At 40.4% G+C, this 17281-nt stretch overlaps 1 protein-coding gene across 3 annotated transcripts in view; it reads left to right on the top strand.

Moving 5' to 3' along the window:
* The window catches only part of PWWP2A (PWWP domain containing 2A), a 34300-nt gene extending 22774 nt beyond the window's left edge, over nucleotides 1-11526 (top strand). The window contains exons 3-4 of one of the 3 annotated variants that reach the window (XM_015472348.3): nucleotides 6881-7000; nucleotides 9414-11526. In XM_015472348.3, the coding sequence (XP_015327834.2) occupies nucleotides 6881-7000; nucleotides 9414-9427 (134 nt within the window). In that variant the 3' untranslated portion in view covers nucleotides 9428-11526. The remainder of the gene's footprint in view (nucleotides 1-6880; nucleotides 7001-9413) is intronic. The other 2 variants (XM_010807569.4, XM_024995286.2) reach the window with 2 other exon arrangements.
* The last annotated feature ends 5755 nt before the right edge of the window (nucleotides 11527-17281 follow it).

Genomic DNA, 17281 nt, shown 5'->3' with positions numbered 1-17281 from the left:
TTCTTCTCTTATATTAATAGATCATTGTAGTTTGCTGAGATTTTATTTTTTTGGTATTTAAAAACTCATTAAATATACCTAACCCAGTTTACCATTTTAACCAGTTCTGTGGCATTAAGTGCATCTACATTGTTGAGTAGTTGTCACTATTATCCATCTGTAATTTGGTTTTGGATAGAAATCTTCTAAGTTTGAGTGGTATTGTTCTGGCAGCCTGGTTTCCAGCATTCCTTCCTAACCAACCTATAGTCCTGCACTGTGCTAGTGGTGCCCATTTTTAAGAACTGTCAGATCAAGTTGCTCATTCCTGTCTGACTCTGCGACCCCATGAGTCCCAGCACGCCAGGCCTCCCTGTCCATCACCAACTTTAAGTTCACTGAGACTCAGGCCCATCGAGTCAGTGATGCCATTCAGCCATCTCATCCTCTGTCGTCCCCTTCTCCTCCTGCTCCCAATCCCTCCCAGCTTCAGAGTCTTTTCCAATGAGTCAACTCTTCGCATGAGGTGGCCAAAGTACTGGAGTTTCAGCTTTAGCATCATTCCTTCCAAAGAAATCCTAGGGCTGATCTCCTGCAGAATGGACTGGTTGGATCTCCTTGCAGTCCAAAGGACTCTCAAGAGTCTCCAACACCACAGTTCAAAAGCATCAATTCTTCGGCGCTCAGCCTTCTTCACGGTCCAACTCTCACATCCATACATGACCACAGGAAAAACCATACCCTTGACTAGCCGGACCTTTGTTGGCAAAGTAATGTCTCTGCTTTTGTATATGCTATCGAGGTTGGTCATAACTTTCCTTCCAAGGAGTAAGCGTCTTTTAATTTCATGGCTGCAGTCACCATCTGCAGTGATTTTGGAGCCCAGAAAAATAAAGTCTGACACTGTTTCCACTGTTTCCCCATCTATTTCCCATGAAGTGATGGGACCGGATGCCATGATCTTCATTTTCTGAATGTTGAGCTTTAAGCCCACTTTTTCACTCTCCTCTTTCACTTTCATCAAGAGGCTTTTTAGTTCCTCTTCACTTTCTGCCATAAGGGTGGTGTCATCTGCATATCTGAGGTTATTGATATTTCTCCCGGCAATCTTGATTCCAGCTTGTGTTTCTTCCAGCCCAGCGTTTCTCATGATGTACTCTGCATAGAAGTTAAATAAACAGGGTGACAGTATATAGCCTTGATGTACTTCTTTTCCTATTTGGAACCAGTCTGTTGTTCCATGTCCAGTTCTAATTGTTGCTTCCTGACCTGCATACAGATTTCTCAAGAGGCAGATCAGGTGGTCTGGTATTCCCATCTCTCTCAGAATTTCCCACAGTTTATCGTGATCCACACAGTCAAGGGCTTTGGCATAGTCAATAAAGCAGAAATAGATGCTTTTCTGGAACTCTCTTGCTTTTTCCATGATCCAGCGGATGTTGGCAATTTGATCTCTGGTTCCTCTGCCTTTTCTAAAACCAGCTTGAACATTAGGAAGTTCACAGTGCACATATTGCGGAAGCCTGGCTTGGAGAATTTTGAGCATTACTTTACTAGTGTGTGAGATGAGTGCAATTGTGCGGTAGTTTGAGCATTCTTTGGCATTGCCTTTCTGTGGGATTGGAATGAAAACTGACCTTTTCCAGTCCTGTGGCCACTGCTGAGTTTTCCAAATTTGCTGGCATATTGAGTGCAGCACTTTCACAGCATCATCTTTCAGGATTTGAAGTAGCTCAACTGCAATTCCACCACCTCCACTAGCTTTGTTCGTAGTGATGCTTTCTAAGGCCCACTTGACTTCACATTCCAGGATGTCTGGCTCTAGGTCAGTGATCACACCATCGTGATTATCTGGGTCGTGAAGATCTTTTTTGTACAGTTCTTCTGTGTATTCTTGCCACCTCTTCTTAATATCTTCTGCTTCTGTTAAGTCCATACCATTTCTGTCCTTTATCAAGCCCATCTTTGCATGAAATGCTCTTTTGGTATCTCTGATTTTCTTGAGATCTCTAGTCTTTCCCATTCTGTTGTTTTCCTCTTATTTCTTTGCATTGAACGCTGAAGAAGGCTTTCTTATCTCTTCTTGCTATTCTTTGGAACTCTGCATTCAGATGTTTATATCTTTCCTTTTCTCCTTGCTTTTCGCTTCTCTTCTTTTCACAGCTATTTGTAAGGCCTCCCCAGACAGCCATTTTGCTTTTTTTGCATTTCTTTTCCATGGGGATGGTCTTGATCCCTGTCTCCTGTACAGTGTCACAAACCTCATTCCATAGTTCATCAGGCACTCTATCTATCAGATCTAGGCCCTTAAATCTATTTCTCACTTCCACTGTATAATCATAAGGGATTTGATTTAGGTCATACCTGAATGGTCTAGTGGTTTTCCCTACTTTCTTCAATTTAGGTCTGAATTTGGCAATAAGGAGTTCATGGTCTGAGCCACAGTCAGCTCCTGGTCTTGTTTTTGCTGACTGTATAGAGCTTCTCCATCTTTGGCTGCAAAGAATATAATCAGTCTGATTTCAGTGTTGACCATCTGGTGATGTCCATGTGTAGAGTCTTCTCTTGTGTTGTTGGAAGAGGGTGTTTGTTATGACCAGTGCATTTTCTTGGCAAAACTCTCTTAGTCTTTGCCCTGCTTATGACTGTATTTACCAGAGTAGGTTTTGGGTTAAAACCATCACTTCCTAATGACAAAAACAATTTTGTGAATATGAAAATCATTTAAATGATTTTAGTAATGGAATTAATTAGTTTCCAAAACTTGTTTACATACCATCCCACTCTTTACCATATTTTCATAATATGGGTACTGTTTTTCCACTTTTTATGTCAGTACTACTAATGAAAAAACAGATATTCCTTGACATATGTAGATAATTCTGTTTGGAATTCTGAGATCATCTTGTTTATCACACTCTGGTAGGAAATACTGAATTTTTATACCCTGTCTTAAAATCCATCTTGGATAGAGCCAGGTTTTAATGCATCTAATTAATCTTTGAAAAAACTAATTGCCAAACTTGAGTTTTTTCTTATATGATCCTATGTCATGCTAGCATAAATTAAAGACTGGTTGTGGGGATGTGTAAAGGAAATGAAACCAGATTCAGAAGTTACCAGGATTTATTGAAACAGTGAATTTGAGTCAAATTCTCACTGTTCACAGAATAAATTAGATGGCTGTAGTATATGTAGTCTAACTTGTGGGCCTTTTGTTTTAGACATTTTGGTTTGTGAAACCATAAAACTTCAATGTTGAAAACTGGCTAGTTCTAAAATTACTTGTCTTTAAGCTTAGTTTGAACATAAATATTAAGTTTTTGATATTTGTAAGATCTCATTAAAAAATGGAATTTTCCTTTTAAGAATGTGACAGTTAACTTCCTTTTATTGACTTAGAAATCTTAGAGCGCTTTTATTACCAGAACCGTCATTTAAACCTCCTTGTGATTTTTTTTCTATCCGGTGTAGCTATCTAGAAGTAAAACTAGGTACCCCTAGTTACATAGCCAAGTGTTACAGCTGTATTATAATTTTTTCATGTAAACTAAAAAACTTGTAATTATAATGCACATCAAGGTTTAGCAAGGTCTTTTTGTTGTTTAAATATTTAAAATAATTTTGTAATCCTCAGTATCCCTCACTTAGTTGTCTGCAGCACAAAGATTCACTTAAAAGCTACCAAAAAAGCTTGATAAATGTGCTGCCAAAGTGAGCACAAAAGCTATTGAAAAAGCTTGGAAGGAGCACGGAGCACATCCCCATCCCCTCCCAGGACCCTGTTCCCCCAGGTACGTTACCTATTGTACTTTATAATAGGGTTCCTCCCCTCCCTCCCCTGCTTGCCTGGGGAGACTTTTTTTTTTTTTTTTTTAAGAAATGTGAGAGGATCATCCTGTTGAGTGTAAATGATAGAAATGGATACTTATGAGAATATAACTTGCCAGATGCAGGTGAGCTGGAATGTTTGTTAACATTTTTGCACTAATAGTACTTGGTATCAGTCTTTTAATTGAGCAAAGGATCGGTCTTTTTCACTTTTCAGGCACATGGTGGAAAGTACAGGCTCTTGAGCTAGATAGACTTCCTATGCAAAACCTGACTTGGATCTGCCACTTCCAAGCTGTGTGATCCTGGGCAGGTTACTTCAGTGTCATGATCTGTGAAATGGGGAGAAAAATATTACCTCTTCAAAAGGTAATTGTGAGAATTTCAATGTTCAGAGCAATAAAGTGCCTGGCCCTAACACTTAACATAAATACTTGCTGTTATAACTACCACTTTCTGTATGTGGCATAGAAATTTCATTCTGGTAGCTTCGGATAGTATCTTTCTGCAACATACATGCAGTATAAAGTTTTTTTTAACAACTTAAATTTTCTTGTCTGAAAGTGAAAGTGAAGTCGCTCAGTCATGTCCGACTCTAGCCCACCAGGCTCCTCCATCCATGGAATTTTCCAGGCAAGAGTATTGGAGTGGGTTGCCATTTTTTAAATCTGAAAATCCCACTAATCATAGTATGATCAGATACCTAAAAGTGGCATGATCTGAGTGGTCTCAACAGTCACCTGTGGAGAGCAACTGGGCTGGAGGTCATGGAGGTTATAGTGAGAAGCCCATGAACACTGCAGCTCTTGAATGAGGAAGAGTAATTGTGCTTCAGACACTTGTGTACTGATGACCAGTCACCATCTCAGAAGGCCTTCAAAGGCATGAGCAGCGTCTGAGCTGGTGGGGCTCAGTGGGGCAGAAGTCCTCTTAGGAAGACTTTCCAAAGGCATTAGAGCTACAGAGGTATACTTCTCAGCTTTTAAGTAGCATAAATTAGCAGTTTTTGGTTTTCTTGTTTCCTGGAACCTCGGTGTTTATTATTTTAATATTTTGCCAATTGGTGAAAAAGTGGACATTAACTTGAACATTCCTTCTTAGTGCCACTGGTGTGATTTGAGTAGGAGATCGTTTCCCATTTCTAGCAGGGAAATACCTCACATTCCAAGGCCTTGATCTGTGTGTGTTGTGGTTGTATTTTCCAGAGAGTAGTCATTTCTATCTGCGGCTCATTTTTGAGGTGCTGTTGTTTACCAACCTGTGATTTCCCCTCACCATTTAGTTTTTAGCAGGGAGTCCAGCTGGGAGTGGCACATCTTGGTGGGAGTCCTGGAATGCTGGGAAGAACTATGCAGTTTGTCTAAAACCCTAAAAAAGAACTGGTTAGAAAAACAGCATTGAGGCTGAAAAACCAGAATGTCTACTGTAAAATGTTTTTCCTGGTGGTTCATGTTGCATCATGCTACTCTGTATTAAGAGAGGCAGCAGGATGTATGTAATTTTAGTTCTTTAGTTTTTAATTCTGGGCTTTGCTCTAAGAGTGTGACCTCCTCTACTTCATTCCTTCATGTGCTCTAAAAAAGGGAAATTCTTACCTGTTCTGGTTTGCCCCTTTATGTCTTTGCTTGCATCCCAGGGAGTAGTTGCCATTGTTGCATGTAAGCTTTTCTCTTAAAAAGGACAAAAATAAGTACTTTCCAGTGAAATCCCTGCCTTCCATGAGGTTCTCCTATTTACTACCTCACTGTCAGGGTTTCCTGGTTCTTCCTAATGGATCCTGTGTGGTCAATTCTAAAGAAAAACCTTGAGACCCTAAAAGCTTTGAGGGGAAACTCAGCATTAGCACAAAAGACAGGCCAGGCTCTGTGGACTGGGGTCTTGAATGTTAATATTTTCACAGCATTTCTGGGCACTGGTAGGGTTAATGCATAGGGTAAGATTATTCTTTGATGCAGCTTTTTGACCCCCTCTTGCCTAGATGTGAAAAGGAGATTCTTTAGAATCATTGTTGAAACCTAAGTTTTACCCATGGAGGGAGAGAGGTTCAAAAGATAATTTTTTGTGCATTCATATTTCTACTTGTGTGATTGCTGTTGGGTTATAGCTAATAGTATATTTGTTTCCCCATAAACAAAAGGGTAAATAACCTCATTATTGAACATCATTTAAGGAATCTGTTGAGTTAAAATTCAGTAAGTAATCATGTTTATAGATCAGGTGTGTAACGTTTCTTCTTTTTCAGTATCAGAAAAGCCTATTTTAAGGTTTTGATTAGCTACTCTTTCTGATTTAGAACTTAATATTATAGGGACTGGACATTATCTAAATCAGTGATCCCAGAGTTGCCTACACTGATATGATACATGAGTTGTTACTTATATATATACTTATATATATATACTATATATATATACAGTATATACTATATACTGTACTTAGAGAAAAAAGGAAACAAGCAAATAGGTTAATAAAAAATAAGGCTGAACAGTAACCCTTTAGTGTTTGGTGTTTGGTCTCTCTTCTGAAAGCCTCAGAGAAAGCTTTCCTTGTCAAACCTATTTCAAACAGGTCTGACCTCACAGTAAGTTCAGCTGTTGAATGGTACGCAGAGGTGCCACTGGCATTACAGAGAAAGGGATTCAGGCAGTTTTGGTGATTCTTCAAAGCAGAGTCTCTGAGCTCGTTAATGCAGGTAGGGATGACAGCTTTGGCCCTTGTTGAATACTGAGACAATCAGGACTCTCTCACCACTAGGCTAGTGTTAGGCTAGTACAAGATTTTTGTCAGAATTAAACCATGAGTTAGCATTGGCGGGCAACATTTTCATGAGCCTTAAGGCATTTTGCGGCTCAACTGACTTGGGCTGGAGAGTGCCCTCTCCTGGCCAAGACTGGTGTGTACACACCTCAAGTCTACCAGCGCTTCCCATTGTGTGAAGCCAGCAAGCTATCTAGAATAAATTCATTATGAAAATTCAACTGAATTTTAGTCTATTTTTTTTTTTTTTGGTAAATGGATGAAAAAGAACTCAAATGCTCTATTTTTGTTAACTTGGTTTTTTCTACCATAGGTCTCAACAAATGGCAGCTATTACATCAGACAGTGACGAGCGCTGCTGCTCCCTTACAGTGTCTGACAGACCACTGTGGATTCAGACTGGGAGCATTGAAGTTAACAGTGAAACGGGCAGGTCTGTCTGTGCTAAGCCCTGCCACAAAGTGAAGAGGGCATCATGTCATCACTTATCATTCCCTAAGTAGATTAGGCTAGACATAAAAGAATGCACTGGTTCTTTTTCCTTTGTTTTCATTGACCTTGGTAGCTGGGTGTACCTCATATTGGTGGTAGTTTTTGTGAGTGAAAATAGCTTTCAGTCACCATTACTTGTGTTTTAAAAAAAAAAAAAAGAGAGAGCCGCCTCCGGAGCACTTCATGATGGAGAGGAGTTATCTCCTAGGGTGGGAGAAGCTGGGTGTCCAGTTGCAGAATTATGTCAAGTAGTGACTGAGGCTCCACAGAAAGTCAACTAGTGGACTTGTCTTTTCTCAGTCTTTTGTCTCTTTTATATTCATTAACTATTTAGTCATTACTTAATATATATATTAAGAATATATATCTGTATATAAACATACACTTAGTGAATTAAATCAACCTCACTTGTCATTTACATGAGGCAAGTCCAAATTCAAGACGGTGGCAAAAGATAATGCTGAAGTACAGCTGTAATCTTTCTTCACATTTAGTAAAACCTCCTTGGATAATGCACAAAAAGCTTCTTTGGGGCTTTTGTAAGGCAGGAAGGGCTTAGGGATTTTTGTTGTCATGCTGCTTTTGAATTTAGGATCTTTTTTTTTTTTTTGCTTCCTTGAATTAATGCTGCTTAACTCTGCTGTTTGAAGCTAGTGAAGAGCTGTAATTGGGCTGTATCATTGTGTATGAGCTGAAATTTGCAAACCAGGTCAGAATGGCACATTTTGGATCAGAGATTGTGGCTAGAATATTTTGGACTCTAAATATTGTGTAGGAGTCTTAGGTACTGGTGACCCCTTGAGGGAATAGCATTTTCAGTTTTCTTCATCTCCCACAGAAGGAATAGTAAACTTCAGTCTTTGGCTTTCCTGCCAACTTGAATAGGCCTCACTAAGGTTGAAGCCAGATATTGGGAGAGTCAAAAATAGAAATAGAATTGTATATAGAATTGGCTCTTTACCTTTTTTTCTCTTTCAGTTTATACAATGGGGATATTTACTTCCAAATTTCCATGAGTCTAAATTTATTAGTATTAGTGAATAGTCTTAGAAAATAAAAACTTTTCTTAGCTCAATGTCAGATTTTAAAATCATGTTAATGATTCCATTGCTTTAGTAAGCATGGACTACTGTTGTTTTGATGTGTGCAGTATTTATGGCTAGAAGTAACTTTCTATTGCTGGAGAAGAAATGTGATAGATGCCCTGTGAAATTTATAAGCCTTGATCCAGTAAGTGAATGAAGCCTGGCAGCACTGGGAAGTTTACATAAGATCAAGAGTGCTATCAAAAAATGAGAACTACACCTACTCTGAAATGTCCGGAAGTCAAATACTGGGAAGGACGGGGATGGTTTTCCTTTTTCCCTTTTTGCTTTGTCTATTATTATTCCACTGAAGATACCATATCTTTTTTTTTTTTAAATACATTTGACAAAAAATCATCATTCTTTCCAGAGATCACCTCTTTTGGAACTCAAACCCTTACTGGTACTTAGGCTTCCAGGTTGGAAAGGCAACTGTAGAGGGTTTCAGTGGGATTATACCACTTCCTGGGATCAAAGTGAGGTTGTAATGTTGGGCCTTCTGGTCATGCTCCTTAGCAGTGATTTTGATAAGCCTCATCCTATATAAATATTCTGTTCAGAGTCAGGCTTTCTGTTGGAGGTACAGTGCAGAGTGGCTCTGCTGGTAACTTGGTCTGCTGGTGTACCAAGGACACTGTGGTCAATGGAACCAGTTGTCTTCTGGCTGCAAAACAGTACTGCTGATGCCTTTGGATGTGCTGCGTGTCTACCCCGGGGAGGCACCCTCCACCCCTCTCTCTCTGTTTCGTTCTTACATGTGTGTAGACAGTGTCATCTGCAGCAATTTTTACCTGGTTTTGTATATAAATTTGCTTCTTAATCCTGTAGGTAGCCTGTGCTAGAGGAAGACTGCTGGTGTTTCATGGTCCACAGCGGCAAAACTGACTTGCAAACTTTTCTATTGTTACTTGTGAAATGGCAGCGTAAAGGACAAAGCTAAAATCCCCCTTTTATTAGGCAAACATTCACAAATAAGTGTTGAAAAATATACTCAAGTGCAGATCGACTCTGTGACGGTGATAACCATTTTATTTGTGTTGGAATTTGCCCAGATATGCTTTGGAAAGAATAGGAATGCTTCTGCTGGTTTATAGTGGCAGTAAGTTGTTTTCTCAAAAAAATGCACACTGGTCAAATTTAATTGATTTTAAGTAAAAAATCAGGTGTGATCCCACAATCTATATAGGGCTTAAAAAAACAAGGACATCATTTTTATCATAATTACTTGTGCTTAACTACATTTTCTTCCTTTTCTTTACTATATTTCAGCACAAAGACATTAGCAGGCTGCTGGTTTCATGGACCTGTACCACAATGACAGAGAACACCAGAGCATCAGGACTGAATGAAATTGGAGACTCAGATTTTTAAAGCTGCACTAAGAAGTAAATGTTCAGGCAGTGATTAAAACCAACAGTCTATAAAGAGGCACTTGCATATTGTGCTATATTAAACTGAAGAAAAGGTATTAGGGGAATATTTTATTAAAAAAAACCTATTGCAATAAATTATGCATGAGATGAGGAGGAAAGTGATGTGAAATACGCAAAGAACTCTTGAATTCTATGTGTGAAGAATCACTGACAGTACCTTCTTTTGAACGTGAAGTTCTCAGTACAGTTTGGACACGCCTAAAAGGCACAGGATGATGACAGAAATGCTGAATTATTTTTCATATTAAAACTGCTTTCTCCAAGGTTTACTGTTAATCAGCTCAGAAACGATGATCTAACATCCTACTAAAAGGATGGTAAAGTGTCCCTATACCCCACCAAGAAAATTTGGATCTTTTCTTTAATAAAGCAGGACTATGCTCTCTTAAATATACATTTGCTTGTTAGAACATATTAAGATGTATTTATTTGCCACCAGTATTTAATGTTTTCTGCACATTTTCATAACTACATTCTTAACTTTCAAATTCTGACTCCAAGTGGATAGGCTACTGTCAATCTTGGAGTGAAAACATACTCTCTAGGAACTAGTTCTTAATCCTGCTGAGCTGGAAAGGCTTTATTCTTCCTGTCCTTACTGATTTTATCGAGTTCACAAAAGGTGATAATATCTGAATTTTGATACTGACCTCTCTCCACAGAGAGCCCCTCTTTCTAATAAGTGCAAGAATTCCTCAGAGGTGTCCGATGGGACTTGATCCTGGGGAACAAGCAGCAGGAACCATAAAGACGGTGAAGTTTTCATGCATAAAGTATGAATTCTTATTCACAGAGACCATAATGTTTTATCTATGAAAATTACACATTATAAAAGACCTTACTTTTTCTTTTTTAATGAATGGAGAAAACATTGAGAAAACCAGATGAACTTGTTAGTACTACATTTTTAAGGCATTTTATATTTGATGGTGCCGTACTTTTAATAATATACCTGAAGTTTTTTAGTGGCAATACTGATTTATTTTTTAAACCAGAAAGGTAATCCATAGTGATTACTTAATACAAAAGGAAAAAAATGCCAAAAATAAAAATACAAAATTCATTTGAAGCAACATAAATGATAACTGAGCATTTGGCTTCAGTGCTCAAACTTTGCATAATCTTACTATATGTGTTTGGAATTACTTATTAACCCCACACTCAGGATTAACACACAGTTCTGGGTAAGTTTTAGAACATTTACTATACCAGCTAGGATCTGTTTTACAACCCTAGAAAAGGTAGGCAGTCTTGCTTCTAGCGAGTTTAATGCCAACCCTAATTACGCTGTAACTAAAAGTCTTGATTCCATTCTAAGATTGTCTTTATAGAAAATTTTTTATCATGAAGTCATTGTACATTTGATGAAGTCTGAAAGAGTCAGCTCAGGAACTGCAGCAGCAGGAAGCTCTAAACACAAGCGACGCTCTGCTCTGGCCCAGAGCTTAGGCTGGGGTCCCTCTTGTTCTTTCAGATCCGTAACCCAGCAGTACCACTTCAGGCTCATTTCTGATAACCTGATAACTCCCAGATCATAGCAGATTTTGCATAATCAAAACTTCTAATTGCAGAGTGATGGAAATGACGAAGTAACATAAAGGCAAAAAGAACTGGGAGAGATCAGGTTTTAAGTATCTAAACATTTTTTATGACAATTCTCAGTGGTGTTTGTTATAAACCAGACTTTCATTTTTTTGAAAAATGAAACTTGGTGGTATTTAAAATCTAGACATACCATGTTTGCTATTTCACCTTCATTGCTTTAGTTGCTTAATATTTAAGCTTTGCTTCATGCTACCTTCATCTGTATTTCAAATCTTCACAAGCCTATTTCATTTTGTAGACTTGAATGACAACAATTGTTTCTCATCTAAACTATGCTGAGACCTAAATGTTAAAGAATGTTGTGTAACATATATTCAATAAAGTCTTGATTTTTTTAAAATTTAGTTATTTAAAAACTATTTGTTTACTACTTAGGAGTTAGGTTTTAAAGATTATTTTTAAACTGTTAAGATTCAACCACTTGTTCTCTAGGAAGCTGTTTTTAAGCAGCACTGCTTCCTTAGGAGAACAGCCTATAATCACTGGGAGATTTTATGGGATGTCTTTATGACCAAGGATGGAGGAAGGGAAACTAGCTTAATAAGGAACTTGTGCACAAACATTACTGTTTTCTGATAGAAACAAATAATCTACCATTCAGAGCTGGATGTAACTAAACATGTACTGTTGGGTTTGTCTTAATTTCAAGTAGTTCTACTCTTATGGATAAATGGTTGCTTCTTTAAAAGCTGAGTACCTCCAATCTGAGGGCAAGTGTTTGACCAGAAACACTCAGTTGTTAGGAAAAATTAGCCTCTGGACACCTACTGGACAGCTGAGATTTAAAAAGGCTGATCTAGAAACCTAAAGTCAGGTAAATTGTTTTTTTTTTTTTTTTTTCATTTAAGTAAAGCAATCCTTTAGAAGGCTGCCTGTTATTCCAGAGTATATACACAAGAGTCTTTAACTGCAAACATTCTCCCATTTCAGTTTACCTAAATGTGTAAGAAGGAAGCCACTGGAGTATCTCCCTGGGAATGCTGGCATGTCACTGCACATAAAAGTAAGCTGTTTTCTTGCTTTTATACGTGACAGCTCATTTCTACTCTTTCAAGTAATGATTCTTCCCTCAGTGCTTTGAAGAGAGTATACTGTAAGTGTTTCTTAAGCATACTTTTCTCTGGTGAACAGCACCCTGCCAAATCTTGGCTTATTCACAAAGAAGTTTCATGGCCTTTGCTTTGATATCAAAGGGTGATGACCTTGGGATGAAAGAATACAACTCAGGCATTCTGTGCCAGAGGAAGAAAGAGCTGGCTAAACCAGTGGCTAGGTCATTGTCCTAAAGAGTTAATACTTCTAGGATTAGCCCTTCATTGCATTGTGGAGCACGGTTTTAGAAGCAACCTCACATACAGGAGGCAAAATGAGTGGGTGATATTAGGATGATGCTTCTATCTCAACAGGCACTTCCCTTGTAGCTCAGTCAGTGAAGAATCTGCCTGCAGTACAGAATAACCTGCTTTACTCAGTAGAGACATGTATTTTAATCTTAGTTCTATCAGTTACCTTATTGACAGAAGAATCACTTAGTGGCCACACTGGCCAAGATGAGGTATGGAAAACAGGTGTCTCACTCAACTAGCTCGAGTTCTTATTCAGCCAAGGCCAAAAACACAGGTGACATCAGGGAACTCTACAGAATAGTTCAGTCAGGGAATAATCCTACTTTTCTGAATTCTGCCTGTGCCCAGGGCCTGAAGCCTGTGGATACTGAGCAGACCGCCCACACCTGTAATCTAACAGAGGCAAATGGATTCAGCAATGGGCAGTGCCCCGAGGTAAAGAGGAGCCTGATGTGTCCCTGCTCTAGAAACGCAGGGCCAGGGGCTTCAGTGAGACACAAAGCGACCTCACAGAACGCGCTTCCACAGAGCTGCTTTCATGCTGGTAGAAAGGGAGCGGCTGGAAAAGCTGCCTCCTGGCCTCTGGAGCCGACTGAGAATCCAGTCAGTCACACGGCTCTTGGAAATAAGACAGTTTCCCAGCTAACTCCCTGAGGTAGCGCTGCAGATAGCATATCTGTTCTGGGCAGCCAAACTATCCCTACACAACAGTCCTGTGTCCTTGAGACTAAGTACCAGAGAGTCCTCCAAAGCCTCCATCCTTTGAAATGTAAACACTTTCCCATCTCACACTGTTCCCTTGCTTCCCAACCCTGGCCTCCTCCTTGTCTTTAGTTTGCTTGACGATGCTCATGCTTGCTGATTTCTGACTTGGAGGGCAGTGTGCCTGGTGTGATGGGGTGTCAGATGCGGACCTCCGCTGGCACAGCACTCCACCTGGTACTAGGAGTTCCACTGTCTGCAGATCTGGCTCCTCACACCTGCAACTAAAGGCTTCCTGAAGAGCATCTGGGTTGATTCCCTTCACATCTGTCAATCATGACATGTTTGGAGAAGCCCCAGTGCCTGACTTGGGGTTGCCATCTGGGTAGGCTGTATTTTTTTTTTTTTTTAGCAAGGTACAACTAGCAGCTGGGACTTGATCTCACCCACAGATTATTAGCTGTGGGCTACCCTGGCAGTGAGGTGACAGGCTTTGCCGTGCTTCAGCTAAGGTGGGAGGGAATGTGAAAGGAAGCTGTAGGGAGTCTAATTCTAGTCTGGCCAATAGAAATTCTCAGGAGTTTATTCCTAGCTTGCAGCCCTCAGAGGGTTGAGAAATTAGAAGAAAATGGAGTATTTTTTTAACCCTAGAACATTTCAAACATCTGTAAAGGCAGACTGGTATAAGAAATAAACCCCATGTACCCATCTTTACCTTAAAAAATTACTTACTCACAGGAAGACTGAAATTTTTGATACTCTGAAATACGAGGACATCCTCACTAGTTTTCATAAACTAACCTCTAGTTTCCTTGATTGCCCTTTGGAAGTTCTTACACAGTCACTCTGATGCTCTATGGGCTGGCTGGTAGCAAGTAACCCATTTCTCATTTTCAGGAGTACTAATGGACTCAGTCTAGTATGAGCTCAAGGCTGCTCTCCAGACAACAGATAGTGACTGGAAACTGCCATTCTCTGCATTAGCTGTGCAGCTTCCCTGAAGAAAGAGAATTTCCAGCCACTTCTGGTGGAATGTTCACATATCAATGCTTCCTTTTCTAAAGGAAATCCAGATGAGAGAAGGACTCAGCTGCTTACTACTGAAGTGCAGAGAGGGGTAGGCTGCAAAGGATGAGGAACATCTCACTGAAATTGCTTCCAGGAGATTTTTCCTAGGGTGTGGGAATGTGTTATCAGGTACACAGTATACACCCATAGGAGGATTTGAGGAAGATTTCAGTGCCTTAACAAGTAAGGCAGGGTCAAAAGCAGAAGTGATCAGAGAGCAACATGGACAGAGCTGTGGGCTGGCAGTGACCCCTGGGCTGCAGGCTCAGTGAGACTGAGCTCTGGCAGCCAAGGGCCTTCCTTTCCCACAGGGGAGTGCACACCCAGAGCTGAGGAGGAAATGAGTTTAAGCTGCTGCTGGCTCCTGTCGGGTGTGGTGTCTCAGGTTTACACTCTAGTCTTGGAAGGTTATTGGGTCCTGTGCTTTAAAGATCCTTCTCACGATTAAAGCAGCCAGTAACTTCTTTCCATTCTCCTTAGCCTCCTATCATAGTCTTCCCCTTTGACATTCCAAGTTTTGCTAAACCGGCAATTGTAAGGCAATTTGCAGGTCTGCTCATTAGCTCCTGGGAGCAGATAACCTTCCGAATACACCTTCTAATCGGGCTTAGATTTAACAGCCACTGCCAGCTCCCCATTCCACGCCAGTCCAACCTGACAGTAACATGCCTCCATAAAGTCCCTGTGCCTCTTCCTACAGCAGTCTGGACTGAGAGCTGTGAGAAACTCAGCAACAGGCTCGGACCCCAGCATAGAGATCAAGGAGCACCAGAAAGAATCACCAGGCCCAGCCACATTTCCTCAAGCAGTTCTCTATCTTCAACTACACAAAGTGCTGTAGGACTAAACATTCACACCTTTGACTCTACCTGAGAAACTCTGGAGGTCCAGTGTGTGAGGTCTTGTCATCTTACTGCAGCTCAAACACAGGCCCAGTGCTGCAACGTTCAGGTCATAACCTAGCAGCTCGGCCACTCCCTGCCTCAGCATCTCGGCATGGGGTTAACATTCTCTAGTCCAGTAAGCACGATAACTTTAAGTTACGGTATCTGGGCAGTGGGTCAGACAAGGTGCAAAAGGGTAGGGAAAAAACCCAGCTGCAATGCTTGTGATGGAAACATAGAAAAGGAGTTCTTAGAAAAGGGCTGGGTTTTAAGAATAGAATTTAACCATACTTCAGATCCATGATGCATGTGCAAAATGAACTAAATCCACAGTACACTCTGCACAGAAAAACTACCACCCAAGTGTGACTGTAACAGAGCCAAGCCCTGGGTAGGCCTACTGCAGAGGCTCCCATGTATGAGAAAGCTGCTCACGTGAGAACCAGGAGGTGGCTGAGACTGCGGACACACAAATAGAGAATATAAGGTGACCTGGAAGATGGAGGGGAGCATGAAACCAGAGGACAAGCTGGGGGTTTCTGAAAGTCTCAAGATAAATCCTTGTAAATATCCAAGATGCAGAAATGAACATTTAAAAATCAGGAGGCATTATGTTTACAGGCCAGGGTGAATGATCACCATCTGAGGCTATTCTACGTGGCTGCACAACATGGGCTCGACTGGCTTTAAGGGACTCTCTACAAATGTCTTTTTGAGCTGCAAAAAACCAATCAACCACCACAGGCACTAAATAAAGAAAGGCCACAGAACCTAGAGACGTTTGGATAGAATGATTGTTCACACTGAGACCACTTCTTGTGGAACAGCCTTCAACAACAGTTCACTAAGCTTCTCTAGTAAAGCAGTAGGTGCTATTAAGATAAATATGGCCCTTACCTTCCAGAAGCTCACGGTCTATTCATGGAGGCAGGTAAGGAATAAGTAATGGCAATTCTAGAAGATCCAAAATTTTTGTGATCCACTGCAGTGTCACTGGCATAAAAATAAATGTCTCAGCGTGGATTACCTTAGAAGTCTAGTCTGGTATACCTTTTTTGTGGGGTGACAAAAGCATCACAGACTTTTAAATCATACATCTTATAACACGAGGTAAATACAGGCCACCGTAATCTGACAAAATGACTTTCAAGGTGGTCCAAGGCTCCCCAAGGGTTCCTGGGACCCTTTCAGGTGTCTACGAGGTCAAAACTTTTCATAGTGGTTATGAAATAACTTACTAACAAAAAATAAATTTTATTTTAAAGGAATATTTTTAAAATTTCTATTTTAACTTCTATATAAATATTGATAAATATCAAGACTTTAGTCCACATAAATCAAAGAGCTCTTTAAATTTTTTTTTTTGCTTTATTTTTTTGGCAGCACGTTGTGGCACGTGGGATCTTAGTTCCCTGACCAGGGACTGAACCCATGCCTCTTGCAGTGGAAGCGTGCAGTCTTAACCACAGGACTGCCAGGGAAGTCCCCTCCTTACATTGTTCTGAGCGTGGAGTAGTGCTGAGATCGAGAGGTCGGTGGAGTGCTGGGCCAGCAGGGCACTGTTGCACAGGGAGCATGTGCCACCGCCAGCCGGGCCATGCAGCTTTCAGCCAAGGTTTCTGTGCTACGTGTGTGATTTCTCACACACCTTCTGGGAAAAATTAGATACCAGATTTATCATAAAGACAGCAAAGCAAAACTAACCACATTCTTTTTCCTTCCCCCTGATAAACTGCATGAAGAATCTGATTTCCATCTAGGAGGCAGGACTTCCCTGGGGGTCCAGTGCTTCCAATGCAGGGGGCATGGGTTCAATCCCCAGTTGGGGAGCTAAGATCTCTCACGCTGCCCTGCCAAAAAACCTGGGAGACAGGCTTAGCGAACCACAGAGTGTGGATACAGCAGATCATTCCACTGCCTAACAACAGACGCTAAGAAGCTTTGAGGAACTGATCAGAAAAACAGCACAATTCTTAACACTGGGAGCATGCGTACTGCATGTCATTTACAGAATTATACGTGTACTTCATTTCTAACATGAAACCTGAATGTCACTGCTTTTAACACTTAAACCATAACAATCAAAAGCTTTTCACCAG

Source organism: Bos taurus, chromosome 7 (genome assembly GCF_002263795.3).
Source record: "Bos taurus isolate L1 Dominette 01449 registration number 42190680 breed Hereford chromosome 7, ARS-UCD2.0, whole genome shotgun sequence".
Classification (NCBI taxonomy): Eukaryota; Metazoa; Chordata; class Mammalia; order Artiodactyla; family Bovidae; genus Bos; species Bos taurus.
The sequence above is the reverse complement of the archived record's forward strand: the minus strand, read 5'-3'. Positions and strand labels throughout refer to the sequence as shown.